This window comes from Telmatherina bonti (assembly GCF_933228915.1).
Source record: "Telmatherina bonti genome assembly, chromosome: 10".
Lineage (NCBI taxonomy): Eukaryota > Metazoa > Chordata > Actinopteri > Atheriniformes > Telmatherinidae > Telmatherina > Telmatherina bonti.
In genome coordinates, this window is record NC_136628.1 from 836,858 (window position 1) to 858,347 (window position 21,490).

At 44.2% G+C, this 21,490-nt stretch overlaps 1 protein-coding gene across 1 annotated transcript in view; it reads left to right on the forward strand.

Moving 5' to 3' along the window:
- sim2 (SIM bHLH transcription factor 2) overlaps positions 1-21,490 on the forward strand; it is a gene marked incomplete at both ends in the record, with an annotated part of 81,283 nt that overhangs the window by 54,652 nt on the left and 5,141 nt on the right. The window contains 2 exons of the mRNA XM_079247962.1: positions 10,400-10,485; positions 20,592-20,791. Coding sequence (XP_079104088.1) covers positions 10,400-10,485; positions 20,592-20,791 — 286 coding nt within the window. The remainder of the gene's footprint in view (positions 1-10,399; positions 10,486-20,591; positions 20,792-21,490) is intronic.

Below are 21,490 nucleotides of genomic sequence, written 5' to 3' on the forward strand. Positions count from 1 at the left end.
CGTTCCACCTCATCATGTTGAGAATCTTCCGTTCCACCACATCATCACAATGAGAATCTCCTGTTCCACCTCATTATGATGAGAATCTCCCGTTCCACCACATCACCATGAGAATCTCCCGTTCCACCTCATCACCATGAGAATCTCCCGTTCCACCTCATCACAATGAGAATCTCCCGTTACACCACATCATGATGATAATCTCCCGTTCCACCACATCACCATGAGAATCTCCCGTTCCACCTCATCACAATGAGAATCTCCCGTTCCACCTCATCACAATGAGAATCTCCCGTTACACCACATCATGATGAGCATCTCCCGTTCCACCACATCACCATGAGAATCTCCCGTTCCACCTTATCATGATGAAAATCTCCCGTTCCACCACATCACCATGAGAATCTCCCGTTCCATCACATCACCATGAGAATCTCCCGTTCCACCGCATCACCATGAGAATCTCCAGTCCCACCTCATCACAATGAGAATCTCCCGTTCCACCTCATCACCATGAGAATCTCCCGTTCCACCACATCATGATGAGAATCTCCCGTTCCACCTCATCACCATGAGAATCTCCCGTTCCACCACATCATGATGAGAATCTCCCGTTCCACCTCATCACCATGAGAATCTCCTGTTCAACCGCATCACAATGAGAGTCTCCAGTCCCACCTCATCACAATGAGAATCTCCCGTTCCACTTCATCATGTTGAGGATCTCCCGTTCCACCTTATCATGATGAGAATCTCCCGTTCTACCTCATCACCATGAGAATCTCCCGTTCCACCACATCATGATGAGAATCTCCCGTTCCACTTCATCATGTTGAGGATCTCCCGTTCCACCTTATCATGATGAGAATCTCCCGTTCTACCTCATCACCATGAGAATCTCCCGTTCCACCTTATCATGATGAGAATCTCCCGTTCCGCCTCATCACAATGAGAATCTCCCGTTCCACCTCATCACAATGAGAATCTCCAGTCCCACCTCATCACAATGAGAATCTCCCGTTCCACTTCATCATGTTGAGGATCTCCCGTTCCACCTTATCATGATGAGAATCTCCCGTTCTACCTCATCACCATGAGAATCTCCCGTTCCACCACATCATGATGAGAATCTCCCGTTCCACCACATCACCATGAGAATCTCCCGTTCCACCTTATCATGATGAGAATCTCCCGTTCCGCCTCATCACAATGAGAATCTCCCGTTCCACCACCTTATCATGATAAGAATCTCCCCTTCCACCACCTTATCATGATAAGAATCTCCCCTTCCACCACGTCATGATGAGAATCTCCCGTTCCACCTCATCATCATGAGAATCTCCCATTTCATCACATCACCATGAGAATCTCCCGTTCCACCTCATCATGATGAGAATCTCCCATTGATGAGAATCTCCCGTTCCACCTCATCATGATGAGAATCTCCCGTTCCATCTCATCACCATGAGAATATCCCGTTCCACCTCATCACCATGAGAATCTCCAGTCCCACCTCATCACAATGAGAATCTCCCGTTCCACTTCATCATGTTGAGGATCTCCCGTTCCACCTTATCATGATGAGAATCTCCCGTTCTACCTCATCACCATGAGAATCTCCCGTTCCACCACATCATGATGAGAATCTCCCGTTCCACCACATCACCATGAGAATCTCCCGTTCCACCTTATCATGATGAGAATCTCCCGTTCCGCCTCATCACAATGAGAATCTCCCGTTCCACCTCATCACAATGAGATTCTCCCGTTACACCACATCATGATGAGAATCTCCCGTTACACCTCATCATCATCATGAGAATCTCCCATTCCAACTCATCATGATGAGCATCTCCCATTCCACCACACCATGAGAATCTCCCGTTCCACCTTATCATGATGAGAATCTCCCGTTCCGCCTCATCACAATGAGAATCTCCCGTTCCACCACCTTATCATGATAAGAATCTCCCCTTCCACCACGTCATGATGAGAATCTCCCGTTCCACCTCATCATGATGAGAATCTCCCATTTCATCACATCACCATGAGAATCTCCCGTTCCACCTCATCATGATGAGAATCTCCTGTTCCACCACATCATGTTGAGGATCTCCCGTTCCACCTCATCATGTTGAGAATCTTCCGTTCCACCACATCATCACAATGAGAATCTCCTGTTCCACCTCATTATGATGAGAATCTCCCGTTCCACCACATCACCATGAGAATCTCCCGTTCCACCTCATCACCATGAGAATCTCCCGTTCCACCTCATCACAATGAGAATCTCCCGTTACACCACATCATGATGATAATCTCCCGTTCCACCACATCACCATGAGAATCTCCCGTTCCACCTCATCACAATGAGAATCTCCCGTTCCACCTCATCACAATGAGAATCTCCCGTTACACCACATCATGATGAGCATCTCCCGTTCCACCACATCACCATGAGAATCTCCCGTTCCACCTTATCATGATGAAAATCTCCCGTTCCACCACATCACCATGAGAATCTCCCGTTCCATCACATCACCATGAGAATCTCCCGTTCCACCGCATCACCATGAGAATCTCCAGTCCCACCTCATCACAATGAGAATCTCCCGTTCCACCTCATCACCATGAGAATCTCCCGTTCCACCACATCATGATGAGAATCTCCCGTTCCACCTCATCACCATGAGAATCTCCCGTTCCACCACATCATGATGAGAATCTCCCGTTCCACCTCATCACCATGAGAATCTCCCGTTCCACCTTATCATGATGAGAATCTCCCGTTCCACCTCATCATGAGAATCTCCCGTCCCACCTCATCACAATGAGAATCTCCCGTTCCACCACGTCATGATGAGAATCTCCCTTTCCACCACATCACCATGAGAATTTCCCGTTCCACCTTATCATGATGAGAATCTCCCGTTCCACCTCATCATGAGAATCTCCCGTCCCACCTCATCACAATGAGAATCTCCCGTTCCACCACGTCATGATGAGAATCTCCCGTTCCACCTCATCATGATGAGAATCTCCCGTTCCACCTCATCACCATGAGAATATCCCGTTCCACCTCATCATGATGAGAATCTCCCATTGATGAGAATCTCCCGTTCCACCTCATCATGATGAGAATCTCCCGTTCCATCTCATCACCATGAGAATATCCCGTTCCACCTCATCACCATGAGAATCTCCAGTCCCACCTCATCACAATGAGAATCTCCCGTTCCACTTCATCATGTTGAGGATCTCCCGTTCCACCTTATCATGATGAGAATCTCCCGTTCTACCTCATCACCATGAGATTCTCCCGTTCCACCTTATCATGATGAGAATCTCCCGTTCGGCCTCATCACAATGAGAATCTCCCGTTCCACCTCATCACAATGAGAATCTCCAGTCCCACCTCATCACAATGAGAATCTCCCGTTCCACTTCATCATGTTGAGGATCTCCCGTTCCACCTTATCATGATGAGAATCTCCCGTTCTACCTCATCACCATGAGAATCTCCCGTTCCACCACATCATGATGAGAATCTCCCGTTCCACCACATCACCATGAGAATCTCCCGTTCCACCTTATCATGATGAGAATCTCCCGTTCCGCCTCATCACAATGAGAATCTCCCGTTCCACCTCATCACAATGAGAATCTCCCGTTACACCACATCATGATGAGAATCTCCCGTTCCACCTTATCATGATGAGAATCTCCCGTTCTACCTCATCACCATGAGAATCTCCCGTTCCACCACATCATGATGAGAATCTCCCGTTCCACCACATCACCATGAGAATCTCCCGTTCCACCTTATCATGATGAGAATCTCCCGTTCCGCCTCATCACAATGAGAATCTCCCGTTCCACCTCATCACAATGAGAATCTCCCGTTACACCACATCATGATGAGAATCTCCCGTTACACCTCATCATCATCATGAGAATCTCCCATTCCAACTCATCATGATGAGCATCTCCCATTCCACCACAGCATGAGAATCTCCCGTTCCATCACATCACCATGAGAATCTCCTGTTCAACCGCATCACAATGAGAGTCTCCAGTCCCACCTCATCACAATGAGAATCTCCCGTTCCACTTCATCATGTTGAGGATCTCCCGTTCCACCTTATCATGATGAGAATCTCCCGTTCTACCTCATCACCATGAGAATCTCCCGTTCCACCACATCATGATGAGAATCTCCCGTTCCACTTCATCATGTTGAGGATCTCCCGTTCCACCTTATCATGATGAGAATCTCCCGTTCTACCTCATCACCATGAGAATCTCCCGTTCCACCTTATCATGATGAGAATCTCCCGTTCCGCCTCATCACAATGAGAATCTCCCGTTCCACCTCATCACAATGAGAATCTCCAGTCCCACCTCATCACAATGAGAATCTCCCGTTCCACTTCATCATGTTGAGGATCTCCCGTTCCACCTTATCATGATGAGAATCTCCCGTTCTACCTCATCACCATGAGAATCTCCCGTTCCACCACATCATGATGAGAATCTCCCGTTCCACCACATCACCATGAGAATCTCCCGTTCCACCTTATCATGATGAGAATCTCCCGTTCCGCCTCATCACAATGAGAATCTCCCGTTCCACCACCTTATCATGATAAGAATCTCCCCTTCCACCACCTTATCATGATAAGAATCTCCCCTTCCACCACGTCATGATGAGAATCTCCCGTTCCACCTCATCATCATGAGAATCTCCCATTTCATCACATCACCATGAGAATCTCCCGTTCCACCTCATCATGATGAGAATCTCCCGTTTCCTCAGATCTCCATGAGAATCTCCTGTTCCACCACATCATGTTGAGGATCTCCCGTTCCACCTCATCATGATGAGAATCTCCCGTTTCCTCAGATCTCCATGAGAATCTCCCGTTCCACCTCATCATGATGAGAATCTCCCATTTCATCACATCACCATGAGAATCTCCCGTTCCACCTCATCATGATGAGAATCTCCCGTTTCCTCAGATCTCCATGAGAATCTCCCGTTCCACCTCATCATGTTGAGAATCTTCCGTTCCACCACATCATGATGAGAATCTCCAGTTCCACCTCATCACCATGAGAATCTCCTGTTCCACCTCATTATGATGAGAATCTCCCGTTCCACCACATCACCATGAGAATCTCCCGTTCCACCTCATCACCATGAGAATCTCCCGTTCCACCTCATCACAATGAGAATCTCCCGTTACACCACATCATGATGAGAATCTCCCGTTACACCTCATCATCATCATGAGAATCTCCCATTCCAACTCATCATGATGAGCATCTCCCGTTCCACCACATCACCATGAGAATCTCCCGTTCCACCTTATCATGATGAAAATCTCCCGTTCCACCACATCACCATGAGAATCTCCCGTTCCATCACATCACCATGAGAATCTCCCGTTCCACCGCATCACCATGAGAATCTCCAGTCCCACCTCATCACAATGAGAATCTCCCGTTCCACCTCATCACCATGAGAATCTCCCGTTCCACCACATCATGATGAGAATCTCCCGTTCCACCTCATAACCATGAGAATCTCCCGTTCCACCTTATCATGATGAGAATCTCCCGTTCCACCTCATCATGAGAATCTCCCGTCCCACCTCATCACAATGAGAATCTCCCGTTCCACCACGTCATGATGAGAATCTCCCTTTCCACCACATCACCATGAGAATCTCCCGTTCCACCTTATCATGATGAGAATCTCCCGTTCCACCTCATCATGAGAATCTCCCGTCCCACCTCATCACAATGAGAATCTCCCGTTCCACCACGTCATGATGAGAATCTCCCGTTCCACCTCATCATGATGAGAATCTCCCGTTCCACCTCATCACCATGAGAATCTCCCGTTCCACCTCATCATGATGAGAATCTCCCGTTCCATCTCATCACCATGAGAATATCCCGTTCCACCTCATCACCATGAGAATCTCCAGTCCCACCTCATCACAATGAGAATCTCCCGTTCCACTTCATCATGTTGAGGATCTCCCGTTCCACCTTATCATGATGAGAATCTCCCGTTCTACCTCATCACCATGAGAATCTCCCGTTCCACCTTATCATGATGAGAATCTCCCGTTCCGCCTCATCACAATGAGAATCTCCCGTTCCACCTCATCACAATGAGAATCTCCAGTCCCACCTCATCACAATGAGAATCTCCCGTTCCACTTCATCATGTTGAGGATCTCCCGTTCCACCTTATCATGATGAGAATCTCCCGTTCTACCTCATCACCATGAGAATCTCCCGTTCCACCACATCATGATGAGAATCTCCCGTTCCACCACATCACCATGAGAATCTCCCGTTCCACCTTATCATGATGAGAATCTCCCGTTCCGCCTCATCACAATGAGAATCTCCCGTTCCACCTCATCACAATGAGAATCTCCCGTTACACCACATCATGATGAGAATCTCCCGTTACACCTCATCATCATCATGAGAATCTCCCATTCCAACTCATCATGATGAGCATCTCCCATTCCACCACAGCATGAGAATCTCCCGTTCCATCACATCACCATGAGAATCTCCTGTTCAACCGCATCACCATGAGAGTCTCCAGTCCCACCTCATCACAATGAGAATCTCCCGTTCCACTTCATCATGTTGAGGATCTCCCGTTCCACCTTATCATGATGAGAATCTCCCGTTCTACCTCATCACGAGAATCTCCCGTTCCACCACATCATGATGAGAATCTCCCGTTCTACCTCATCACGAGAATCTCCCGTTCCACCACATCATGATGAGAATCTCCCGTTCCACCACATCACCATGAGAATCTCCCGTTCCACCTTATCATGATGAGAATCTCCCGTTCCGCCTCATCATGAGAATCTCCCGTCCCACCTCATCACAATGAGAATCTCCCGTTCCACCACGTCATGATGAGAATCTCCCGTTCCACCTCATCATGATGAGAATCTCCCGTTCCACCTCATCACCATGAGAATATCCCGTTCCACCTCATCACCATGAGAATCTCCCATTCCACCTCATCATGATGAGAATCTCCCGTTCCACCTCATCATGATGAGAATCTCCCGTTCCACCACATCATGATGAGAATCTCCCGTTCCACCACATCATGATGAGAATCTCCCGTTCCACCTCATCATGATGAGAATCTCCCGTTCCACCACATTCTGAGAATCTCCCGTTCCACCACATCATGATGAGAATCTCCTGTTCCACCACATCACCATGAGAATCTCCCGTTCCACCTCATCACCATGAGAATCCCCCGTTCCACCTCATCATGATGAGAATCTCCCATACCACCACATAACCATGAGTATCTCCCGTTCCACTTTATCATGATGAGAATCTCCCGTTCCACCTCATCACCATGAGAATCTCCCGTTCCACCTCATCACCATGAGAATCTCCCATTCTACCTTATCATGTTTAGAATCTCCCGTTCCACCACATCATGATGAGAATCTCATTCCACCACATGACCATGAAAGTCTCCGTTCCACCTCATCATCATGAGAATCTCCCATTCCACCTCATCATGATGAGCATCTCCCGTTCCACCACACCATGAGAATCTCCCGTTCCACCACATCACCATGAGAATCTCCCGTTCCACCTCATCACCAATGAGAATCTCCCGTTCCACCTCATCACAATGAAATTCTCCCGTTCCACCTCATCATGAGAATCTCCCTTTCCACCACATCATGATGAGAGTCTCCCGTTCCACTACATCATGATGAGAATCTCCCGTTAAACCACATCATCGTGAGAATCTCCCGTTCCACCTCATCATGATGAGAATCTCCCGTTCCACCACATCATGAAAATCTCCCGTTCCTCCACATCCTGAGAATCTCCTGTTAAACCACATCACCATGAGAATCTCCCATTCAACCTCATCATCGTGAGAATCTCCCGTCCCACCACATCATGAGAATCTCCCGTTCCACCACGTCATGAGAATCTCCCGTTCCACCACATCACCATGAGAATCTCCCGTTCCACCAGATCATGATGAGAATCTCCCGTTCCGCCTCATCATGAGAATCTCCCGTCCCACCTCATCACAATGAGAATCTCCCGTTCGACCTCATCATGTTGAGGATCTCCCGTTCCACCTTATCATGATGAGAATCTCCCATTCTACCTCATCACCATGAGAATCTCCCATTCCACCACCTTATCATGATAAGAATCTCCAATTCCACCACGTCATGATGAGAATCTCCCGTTCCACCTCATCATTTTTAATTCAGAGAACCGGAGCTGCAAATCCTTTAATATTTAGATTTGATCTTTTAAAATTTTTTAATAACAAAACAAAGAGTAGAACTTGGGAGGCAACCTTGAAGACTTCCACAAGCTATTTGAAATTATTTGGAGACTATGCTATTTGTAGTAATTTTTGCAATTTGCTCTGACCAAATTAGAGAAACATAATTGATGAAATTAGGACCAAATCCAGGAGGATTTTGAATGGTAGTCCTGGTTTAACCGGTAGCCGGTGCAGCTGCTCTATAGGACTTAGGTAATGCGGTGAAACCAGGGAATTTTCGTCGGGATGTGAGTCGCTGAATTCTGGAATATCTGAAGATTATGGAGATTTCTTGGGCGGTAGACCAAAGAAGAATTCAGGAACAGATAGCAGACATCCAGAGGGAAAGCCAGGTGAGTCAGAGTCACAGCACTGAGGAAGGGACATCCATTGATTCCACTCCTGCTCTCGCTTGTCTTTTGCTCCTGTTTCCTCCCCTCCCTCCCACTCTGGCCTGCAACTTTGTCCTGTCTGACTCTGAGCCTCTTTTTACATCTCTTTGCTCTTTACTCAATTTTGCATCATGGATCTGATCGGCTGGTCTATCAACCCAATTGATCAAATTTTCTCAACCCAAAAATCAGGCAGAGGGGAGCCCGCATGTCCTGAGGGGATGCTTCCGGATGGTTAAGTTCAGGACTCATGGGCCAGGTGGAGAACGATGTGTCTGGCGGTTCTGTCCTCTGAGGACGTGGAGGATGTTCACATCTTTGGATTATTGGTGATCGGGATTCTGCTGATTGGTGCTGGTGGAGTCCTGATCTACCTGAACACCCGTGAGATTCTGGCAACAACTGGCAGGCTGCCAGAATTCTGTAACGGTATGTGCTAGACCGGACTCAATCACAAGCAGGATACCAGTCTGGCCCAGACTGGTCATCTTGCTTCGGTCCCAGAGCTGGTCCACAGAATCGACTACAACATGGAGAAAATGTCTGCATGGATGGGTGGAAATTGACCCCCCCATTTGGCTGTTTGGAGCTGCCAGCCTGAGACCTGCTATGGACTCAAGGCCAAGGGCAAATTGTTTTCCTCGGCTGGAACCCAAACAACAATCATTTCTGGATTCGGCTTCCCAGCGACCTTGGGCCTGCGCAACCCCCCCCCGAGAACGGAAGAAGACATGTTCATAGACGCTCTGTCCCTCCTCCTCAACCACCCCCAGTCCCCTCCCACATGACTCACAGCCTCCCTGGACTTTGTGTGTCTTGTTTTAGTGTGTGCTTCAGTGTATGAGGTTTTTTTCTATGTATGCCTGGAGTTACATGACCTTTTTTCTCCTCGACCCCCCCTATGATCCTGATGTATCTCTGTTCTTATCGTGTAAGGCAGCGCTGGTAAACTAGCTGCACGGCCTAAGCTTAGCTCGGTTCTGTATTACTCTTTAGTCATGAATGTTGCATGTCCGTATGTCTGACCTTGGACGAGCTGGCTTGAACTCTGAATTTCCTCTCGGGGATGAATAAAGTAACTTTGGTTTGATTGATCTTTGATACATGAACAATGCTGGACAAAGAGCGAATATGCAGCTTGTGCTGGTTGCACCTGTGGATGGTTTGTATTCAGGTGATTGACAGGAGTGGGTGTGTCTGGAGCAGAAACTGGTGCTGGCATTCCAGTATGGGAGGCGACGAGGCTGTGAAGGTAGTACGGGGGGTGGAGACGAGAGATGCTGCATAGACATGCAGAATGAGTGACATGACTGGATTTTATGTCAGATAAACAGGAAGTTTATCTGATATACAACAGGAAGTATGAGATGAGGAAGGGAGGGTTGCACTGGGTTTGCTGGAGAGGTAGATCATGATCCAAGAAACTGTGAAAATGGATTTATGGAAAACATTGCCAAGGAGTCGAAGATAGATGATGAAGAGAAGAAGCCCAGGACTGAACCGTGGGGAACACCTGATGTCACAGTGGGATAAATAATGCTGGATTTTAGATCAGCTTCACAGGGTTTTAGTTTCACATCATTACAAAGTGAGTAAAACCTGGACCGAATGCAAGTAACAATGTTTTTGTGATCTTGGACAGACGATGAAATTGAGCGCTCCTTCTTCTTGAGGATGAAGTGTGTTCTTGCAAAGAGAAATGCGGGATTGACATGTGGAGGATATAAGGTGAGTCTGAATCCTGTTCACAGAACCATGTGCTGTTTACCTGATCATACCTTTCAGCACTAACAGTTAGAGACGTTATGATCTACAGGACAAAGTTCACCTTCTGTATGAGCTGAATAACAAAAAGAATTAAAGTTAAACAAGCAAAAACTGCAAATATGTCAGCTGCATGCTGCGAACAACGTGTGAAGATTATTTACAGGAGAACATACGTTTTTCATTGGTTTCTAACACGTGTTTATTTACAATTACTGATCAGTTAAAACAGGAAAATAATTCTATTTTATTTATGAGACATATTGATATGTAGAGTACATGTGTTGTGTTTTAGCTAGTCATATATTCATGTTTACATTAGGCAAGGCAAGTTTATTTATAAAGCACATTTTATGTACAAAACAGTTCAAAATGCTTTACATAAAGACATAGCTGCTGTATTAAAGAGAAGATGACACAAAGATCACAATAACTAGTAAATTAGATTAAATTAGATTTACATTACCGATATATATATTTACATTTATATATTCAAATATCTGCGATGGACTGGCGAGCTGTCCAGGGTGTACCCTGCCTGTTGCCCAAAGCCGGCTGGGATAGGCTCCAGCTTCCCCGCGACCCTGAATTGGAATAAGCGGTTTTGAAAATGAATGAATGAATATTCAAATATTTCTATTCATAGGACAGTTTTTAATCGGGTCTATCAGGATTAATGCAAGAGATCGATCTGTGGAATTAATGCGTCAAATCGCTGGTTGTGGCGTGTTGTCATGGCGACCTGAATCCACCAGAACCCCCTGCATCCTCGCTCTGTCTGAAGGTTCGGATGTCTTTCACGTCCTACGTTTAGATACGGTGGCTCAGAGGACAAAAACTCATTTATGTCCCAAACACATCAACAAATCACATTCAGCAAATATATTAACAGTTTGAGAATAAATTTATTTTTTTTAAAATGCATTCGCTTATTTGAAAACAAAAGTATATTTTAAGAAACAAATTTACAAAATAATCTCTTGTAGAAGTTCTGATGTATGTTCTGCCAGTGGAAAAACTGCGACTCTATAAGCAGTAAGACGAGTTCAGACACACATGAACAAAGATTTACAGCCTGGATCCGACATGCGGGACATCACAATGACCAAACCGCACACGTCAAACAAGCCAATAACAATAAATATATGAAAAAACATGAATGAATCTCAACTTTGAAAAACATTTAACAGCAGTGGAGACAGCTTACCCAGCGGGACGCTGAAGACAGAATGAGTCTTCCTCACAGCATTCCTGTTACTCCAGAGTTCAGCTTCCAAACCAGGCAACAATAAAAACCATTAAACTGATCCGCTTTTAGCAAACACGCAACACTCCAGCAGATCTTAAAAAGATTAACCTCTATTGAACCTTTCCAGAGGTGACATCAGTGTGAAGCTCAAACCATAAGCACACCCTGGTATGGATCGGCCTTCTGCCCGGCAGCTGGTTTCTGATGAGAAGGAACGTCCTGAACGCAGCAGCAGCCGGCAACTTTATTCATACTGAACTTTCCAAACAACAAGGTTGACCACAGTGATGCCATGTGCAAAAGTAAAAGAACTATTAAAATAAATAGATTATGAAGAACTTTGATGATGAAGAAATGTTTTCAATACTGTTGAATAAAGTAAAATAATTCAAATAAACTAAAATCATCTTAAAGATCTCTAAGATCTTTATTGTTTCTCTAACAGAGACCGTGTTGCACCAGACTCAGTTGGCGTGTACGGTCCTGGGAGGGGACAGACAGCAAGACGCAACCGAACAACAGAAATAATTCTTTTTTTTTTTTTTTTCTTAACTTGTCCTGTCCAGCATCTCAGCAACAATCTGCGTGCCATATTTTTGCCAGACAGATTTGCTCTGTCAAGGGAGACATCTCATGTAAATAGCTGCCCTTGATAATCTGAATATTTTTATTATTATGATAATTATTTTATTTTATTTTATTTATTTATTTAATATTTTTTTTTCCTTTTATCATTTTGCAATCATCGTCAGTCTTGATATGGCCGAGCTGGACCTGGCAGGGAAAGAGGAAATAAAAGAGGAAATGAAAGGAGGAAAAAGAGAGAAAAGAAAGGCGTGTCTAAGCTGCTAAAGTTACAGTATTTGCAAAACAATGTCAAGTACTGAAAAAATACAACAAGACATCAGTAGGATAGTGACAATATTCAAAAACAGACAAAAAAAATGAAAAATAAAAGTAAAAAAAGTAAATGAATGAATAAAATAACAATTCCAATACCAACCGTTATTAAACATACCTACAGAGAGTCATCAGCAACATTTAGTAGGAAGCAGATGGGAAGATGAGCGCATGTGGGCGTGCACGTGTGACTGTTCAACCTGTGATCATGCAATCAAAGATCAGCTGAGTGCTTGTAGGGGAGCACGACCACGACCCGAGGTGTAGGGGAGGAAGCCAAGGCCCCCAGGGCCCGGCAAGCCCACCGCGCACAGAGCCCGGGCAGGCAAAGCAGAGAGAGCCTCCGTCCCCCGAGCCCAGAGCAGTGGAAGCCTCCAGGCAGGCGCCACCCGGCGCCACGAGGCAGGGGCACCGGGTAGCACAGGGCGACGGCACGCCGGCCCGGCGGGCGCTGAAGCGCGGGCCGCACAGAGAGCCGGCAGCCCACAGGCCCCAGGACCACCCGTTCCCCCCGGCAGAGCCCCGGCCAAGACCCAGCGGGCCCCGCCCACCCAGAGCAAAACCATCGCGGGCCGGCGCCACCACGATACCAGGGGCGGGATCCCCAAGGACAAGGACACGTCCGTAGACCCTCCCCCCAACAACCCGAGCATTGGCCGATTAATTTTTGATGGAAGCAGATGTGATCTGGAGACTTGTGTTCCAACAGGAGATTTTTGTAGTGATTAATACTTAGACTTCTTTTGGACTTCCAGTTTAATAGGATAGTTTTTTTTTTGCTTTACATCGGGCCACAAGGATAGTGTGTGTGTTGTTGGGGTCCATGTTGATGTCACTAAGGTCTCCCAGTAAGCAAAGCTTGGGGCATGCAGGAATGCTGCATCTGAACCATGTTGATAATTCCCCACAAACCTTATTCCAGACATTTTGAACAGGTGGACAGAGCCATAGAGCATGTAAATAATTATCTACTGCGTTACATGTGCACTGTGTGCAGATCTCTGAGTGATTTAGACCCATCTTGAACATTCTTTGTCCTGTGTAATGTGTTCTATGAAGGATTTTGTATTGGATGAGTTGTAGATTTGAACTGTCTGTCATATTAAAAGCATTTAGACATATTTGCAGCCAAGAAGGTTGACTGAGACTGATAGATAGGTCTGCCTCCCATTTGGAAGTTGGCAAGGAATTTCAATCATCTATTTTTGACATCGACCTGTATATTTTTTAAAGTAACTTTGGGCTACGAAGTTCCATAAATTCTGCTACTGTGGGAGGAAGTTCCAAGTCTATTTGATGAAGCGGGAATTTCCTAAGTATAATGGATTTGAGTTGCTGATATTCTAGAAATCTGCTGCTATTAATTCCATATTGTGATGATAGAGTGTCAAAAGATAAAATTCTTCTGTTATGGATAATATGCTCTAAATAATTAATTCCTTTATTAATCCATTGTTTAAAGTTGATCATATTTTTGTTTAAAAGAATGTCAGGGTTGTTCCAGATAGGTGTGAGTTTACATGGGATTATTTATGAATTGGTTCTTTTAAGAAATTCCCCACCAAGCTGTCAGAGAGGTGCTGATGTTGACGCTTTTGAAGCACTTTAACTTTTTTACACTGAAGCTGAAGAATGGAAGATTAGAGATTTCCACAATGTCACAGAACGTTTGTTCTAAGTCTATCCATGGTTCATCTAATGGACTCGGTTTAAGCCATTTTAAGATATATTGCAGCCTATTGGCTAAGAAATAATGTTGAAAGTTAGGCAAGTCTAAGCCTCCCTGATCTTTAGGTTTTTGTAATGTTTTTAAACTAATCCGGGGTGGTTTATTCTTCCAGAGAAATTGGGAAGTGTATGATTCTAGTGATTTGAACCAGGTGGAGGGAGGTTTCATAGGAATCATGGAGAACAGATAATTGATTTTGGGTAGAACCATCATTTTTATCGTAGCAACTCTCCCCATAAGTGAAATGGGGAGTGACTTCCAGCGAGTGAGATCATCTTCTATTGTCTTCAGAAGGTTAGTGTAATTACATTTTATCAGTTCTGAGAGCCTGGGGGGAATATTTATGCCTAAGTATCTAATGTTACCTGATTGTAAATTAATGTTGGATGGATTTTGAAACCTACAGTTAATTGGTAGGACTGTGCTCTTAGACCAATTAATAGAGTAGTCAGATAGTGATGAGAATTTATTAATTAGTGAGATTGTTTCAGATAATGATGTTTGTGAGTTTTGGAGGAATAGTAAAGTATCATCGGCATAAAGGCTTATTTTATGAATTATATTTTTGGACTGGATGCCCTTTATAATTTGATTCTGTCGAATTGCAGCAGCTAGTGGTTCAATAAATACAGCAAAAAGTGAGGGAGAGAGTGGACAACCTTTGAAGATTAAAACTTGGAGAGGTTTGATCGTTCGTCCTGACTCTCGCATTAGGGGAGCTGTAGAAGATTTTGATCCAGTCAAGAAAGGAAGGTCCAAAGCCAAATCTATTTAAAGTAGCTAGTAAGAATTTCCAATTCACTCTATCAAAAGCCTTCTCTGCATCCAGAGAAACTATAGTTGTTTCCAGGTTATTGATGGTAGAGTAATCTATTATATTGATTAGCCTGCGCATGTTAACAGAGGAATATCTGCCTTTTATAAAGCCTGTCTGATCAGGGTGTATAATGAGTGGAGTTACTTTCTCTAACCTTGCAGCTAAAGCTTTGCAGATTATTTTAAGGTCTGCATTTATCAGTGATATGGGTCTGTAGCTAGATGGAAGTGTGGAGTCTTTGCCTGGTTTTAACAGTACAATTATGCTGGCAGAACTCATGTTTTGGGGTAAGTAGCCATTTTCCTTTATTTGTGTCACCATTTAGAAAAACGTAGGGGCCAGTGTTGTCCAGAATACTTGATAGAACTCTGCTGGGAAGCCATCCGGTCCTGGGGCTTTTTTACATGGCATATGTTTGAGGGCTTCATGTAGCTTCTCTGCTGTAAGGGGGGAATCTAAGGCTGTAACGTGTTCCTGCTGTAGTCCTGGGAGGTCTATATTATTAAGAAACTGATTTATGTCATTATCTGATGGATCTAATCGGGATGTATACAGATTTTTATGGAAGTCTCTAAAAATGTTATTTATTGTGTCAGGGTCATGTAAGATATTACCTGCTGGATCTTTAACAGATGAAATAGTTGCTCTTTCTTTGTTTGTTTTTAGTTGACTGGCTAAAGATTTTCCAGATTTGTTGCTGTGTTCAAACCTCTCCAAGCGTAACCTTTGCACCAGAAACTCCGTTCTTTCATTGATTATTTTGTTTAATTCAAGTTTCGCCTCCCTTATTTGATACAACGTTTGTTCATTTGGTAAAGCACTGTAGGCATCCTCTAATGATTTAATTCTTAATTCTAGTTCTGATATTTTTGAGTTATCCTTCTTTTTTTTATATGATGCAAAAGAGATCATTTTTCCTCTCATTACCGCCTTACCTGCTTCCCACAGAACACATGCTGAAACTCCTGGTTTATCATTATTTTCTAGGTAAACAGCCCATTCTTTTGTGAAATAGCTGATAAAGTCGGGGTCTTTAAGCAGTGCTGTATTGAATCTCCAGCTTTTAGCAGGTGGTGTGATTCTCGTATTTCTTACAGTGAAGGAAACTGGTGCATGATCGCTGACTGTAACGGGGTGGATCTGGGTTTCTGAAATCATACACACCAACAAGCTGCTAACCAGGAAATAATCTAGCCTAGAATATGAGTGGTGAACTGAGGAAAAACAAGTGTATTCCTTGATATTAGGATGAAAAGACCGCCATATATCGCAAAGACCAAGTTCCTCCATATATTGTTTAACAGTGTCTGTAGACTGCCAGGTTCTATTGTTTTCTGAATTATTCGTCCTGTCTACGGGACCCATTACCACATTAAAATCTCCTCCTATGATATAAGTGTGTTGTCTGAGTGTTCTGAGACAGTTTTAAAAAAGGAATGAAAGAAGGAGGAATCATCCACATTTGGCCCATATATGTTAGCTAAGCATAACTTCATATTTTGAATAGTTAATGTCACTATAATAAATCTTCCCTCTGGATCTGTGGTTCTGTTGATTTCTGTGAATGTCACTTTTCTATTTATCAAAATGGCAGCCCCTCTCTGTCTGGAGTTATAGCAGGCGGAGTAAACATGAGGAAACTGGGATGTAGAGAGAGCATCCACTGAAGTATTTGTCATATGAATCTCCTGTAAGAACACAATGTCTGCCTGTAGATCATTTAGCCTGTTAAAGATTGTTAGTCTCTTCTCTCTGGTCCCAGCTCCGTGTGATAAACCTAAGTACTGTCATGCTTGTGGTGACAGGGTAGGTGTTAGATGCTTCCACTTGATGTGAATAAGTGTGTGCGCAGGTGTAAGTATGTATGCCTTGTGTTGTGTGACTGTATTGAATGTTACTAAATATGTTTGAAATAATAACAGTGAGAGTGTTGGGTTATGTATGTAAGTGTTATCTAATGAACTGTGTAGTTTTGCATCTGTGCTATTTAGTTCTGTGAGGTGGCAGCTAGAAAAGAAAGAAAGAAGAGAGTATGGAAGAAGAGAGAAAAAGATGAGCCAGAAGTTGACCAAAAGAGGAAAGTGGGTGAAAAGGAAAAACAAACCCATAAGGAGATCTGTTTTGTGAAAGAGACTGGCAGTGTTGTTAACTATTGTGAGCAAACATTAAACTCTGATTAAATCCCAGTGAGACTTATTAGCCTTAATATCACCAGTGCAAAGCGTGTAGAGTGTGGATACATATCTGAGGTTAGTAGAGCCAGGGAGTGGTGTTATGGTCACGATGTAGCTGGCCACTGACATAGAGCTTGTCCACCGAGATGACCGCGCGGGCTCCTCCGTCCAGGAATTTCCTCCTGATGGGGAACAAGATCTTACGACGCTCCAGGATCTCTCTGGGGAACTGATGCTGATATTAGTCCCACGGAGCTGTCTCCCACAGCGCTTCACCTCTTCTTTTTCTTTATGTAGCACGAATTTAGCAACTATTGGTCTTGGTCTGCCCTCCGATGTTTTCCTTCCCATGCGATGAACACGGTGAAAGGAGATGGCTTTTACCTTTTCCTCTGGAAGCTTCAGGTGGGATCGGATGAATTCTTTCATGGTTACCTCTGGGTCTTCCTCTGGCTGCTCAGCGAGCCCTGAAATAACTAAGTTATCTCTCATGCTACGGGCCTGGATATCTAAGAATAATTCTTTCATTTTTTTATTTTCCTCCGTTAGTCGGCATACTCCATCCATGAGAGTCTTAACAGAGTCTCTAAGCGCGTTGTTCTCCGTAGCTGAAGCTTCTACCTGCTGCTGGCTGTATTCTAGACTGTGCTTTAACGACTGGAACTCCCGGTGTAGAACTTCCAGCAGGGAAAGCCTGGCGTCTAGGCTGGATAACTTCCCGTCGATGGAGATTAGGATATCCGTCGTAACACTACCTGTTGGAGAACCTGGCAAGGTTACTTCGGGGGAATCCGCTGGGCGAACTCTTTTGGAGGTGGAACCGGTTTTGGACGCCATCGCCGCGGTGTTGCTGGTTTTCCCCGTTACGATCCGCTGGAAGCTTTCTTCGATTACCTCTATCGGGCTGATGAGATCTTCTTCGTTGTTATCCAGAGTGACCGGGTTGGTGTGATTGGAGTTTTTAACTGTTTTAAATTATTCGTTTAATTTCTTACCGTTAGCCTGGTAATAAAGGTTTTGTTTACTTCAGTAGTGCGCCATGTTGATCCTGCCAAATCTCGCCGAGTCTCGCGTGACCGCATTCTCTCTCTCGTCTCTCCTATCTCAGCAGAAATAATTCAAACAGAATAACCGGAAAGAATTAAACTGTATGAATAAAACATTAGAATCTAACATTAGAATCCAACATTAAAATCCAACATTAGCATCCAACATTTGAATCCAACATTAGAATCCAACATTAGCATCCAACATTAAAATCCAACATTAGCATCCAACATTAGCATCCAACATTAGCATCCAATAATAGCATCCAACATTAGAATCCAACATTAGAATCCAACATTAGCATCCAACATTAAAATCCAACATTAGCATCCAACATTTGAATCCAACATTAGAATCCAACATTAGCATCCAACATTAGAATCCAACATTAGCATCCAACATTAGCATCCAACATTAGCATCCAATAATAGCATCCAACATTAGAATCCAACATTAGAATCCAACATTAGCATCCAACATTAGAATCCAACATTAGCATCCAATATTAGCATCCAATATTAGAATCCAACATTAGAATCCAACATTAGCATCCACATTAGCATCCAACATTAAAATCCAACATTAGAATCCAACATTTGAATCCAACATTAGAATCCAACATTAGCATCCAACATTAGAATCCAACATTAGCATCCAATAATAGCATCCAACATTAGAATCCAACATTAGAATCCAACATTAGCATCCAACATTAGCATCCAACATTAGCATCCAACATTAGCATCCAATAATAGCATCCAACATTAGAATCCAACATGAGAATCCAACATTAGAATCCAACATTAGCATCCAATATTAGCATCCAATATTAGAATCCAACATTAGAATCCAACATTAGCATCCACATTAGCATCCAACATTAAAATCCAACATTAGCATCCAACATTTGAATCCAACATTAGAATCCAACATTAGCATCCAACATTAGAATCCAATATTAGCATCCAACATTAGAATCCAACATTAGAATCCAACATTAGCATCCAACATTAGCATCCAACATTAGCATCCAACATTAGAATCCAACATTAGCATCCAATAATAGCATCCAACATTAGAATCCAACATTAGAATCCAACATTAGCATCCAACATTAGCATCCAACATTAGCATCCAACATTAGCATCCAACATTAGAATCCAACATTAGCATCCAACATTAGCATCCAACATTAGCATCCAACATTAGAATCCAACATTAGCATCCAATATTAGCATCCAACATTAGCATCCAACATTAGAATCCAACATTAGCATCCAACATTAGAATCCAACATTAGCATCCAATAATAGCATCCAACATTAGAATCCAACATTAGAATCCAACATTAGCATCCAACATTAGCATCCAACATTAGCATCCAACATTAGCATCCAACATTAGCATCCAACATTAGAATCCAACATTAGCATCCAATATTAGCATCCAACATTAGCATCCAACATTAGAATCCAATATTAGCATCCAATATTAGAATCCAACATTAGAATCCAACATTATAAAGACAGATGAAATGTACGGTTGAATGAACACTGCTGGGAGACTGAAGGCGAAATCATCCTGGAGACACCTGGTTCCCACCTGCACTGGTGCTCCATGTCGGGGTCATGTGATCAGTGTGTCTGAAGGTACCTGAGGTCATGTGATCACACACACACACACACACACACACACACACACACACACACACACACACACACACACACACACACACACACACACACTAACTGGATCCCAGGGAGTATAAATCCATGACTCTGCTGTGAGAAGTGTTGGAACATTCAGGAGTTTTTGTTTCCATCAGAGATGAATGTCGGTGTTTTCAATGCAGCTGCTGCTAGCCTTTCACCGCTTCACCTCCTTTTCAACGCTGCCAGGAAGGTCTTTATGTTTCACTGATCACGCAGATTTTTCTCCGCAGGTTTTTTACCTGAAAGGAAGAGAGCAGAGCAGGAACTCACCTGGACTTTAACTTCTTCCTGTTCTTAGCTTCAGATGCTTCTCTTTGGCTCAGTTTTTAACATGAACCCCCTGAAACGATGTAGAATCCACTGGGAAAGAGAGGCTAGGTGTGCTCATCCATGCTGTATGTTGCTTGTTTGACGGGAGTCGCTCCTCATCGTTGTTCCCCAGGTGATCCACTGCAGCGGCTACCTGAAGCTTCGCCACTACGTGATGGACATGACGACGTATGAACCCTGCTGTCAGACCGTGGGCCTGGTAGCCGTGGGACACTCCTTGCCTCCCAGTGGGACGACAGAGATCAAACTCCACAGCAACATGTTCATGTTTCGGGCCAGTCTGGATTTGAAACTCATCTTTTTGGACGTCAGGTAGGAGATGTTTGTCCGAGTGGAGAAATCTGACCACAGAGCAGGTTTCCACTCAGAACATTGTAAATGAGCTTTGGTCCAGAGAAGACGGCGTGTTTCTGGATCCTCTTCACATATGATGGAGCTTTAACCTGCATGTGTGGATTTCAGCCTGAACTGGGTTCACACTGGTTTCTGGAAGCTTCCTGAGTCCATGCACTGGTTTCCAGTAGAGAATCGTGTCTTAATGCAGTGCTGCCTGAAGACCCCAGCATCCAGTTTGACCTTCAGCCTGGTCCCATGCACACAGAGATTCCTCTTGACGGTTTGATTCTTACCCATCATTTTACTACGAGGAACATTTTTCTGTTCCACAAGTTTTGGACCCAGTTTGTCTCAGACTGGAGAACGTCTGAAAAGCTGCTTTTACGTCTCAGACGGACATACAAAGAGCTTTCCAGCCTTTGTTGCTCCGTTTTCTACCTTTTACCGACGGGTCGCAGCCATCAGATTCTAAGTAAGCTCACGTTTTCCACAAACTGGCGAAGCGTCTCAGTTTCAGCAGGTTTACGTTGAGTCCACATCGCTGCTCCGAGCTTCTGACTGGTTTTGGAATTGGGGTTGTATTTCTGTATTTTTACAAAGTTCTATTGAAGGCTGTTTTTGTGGCGACATCACAGGTTTCAGGCTGGGTGAAGCTGAAGCGGTTGTCCTTCAGCC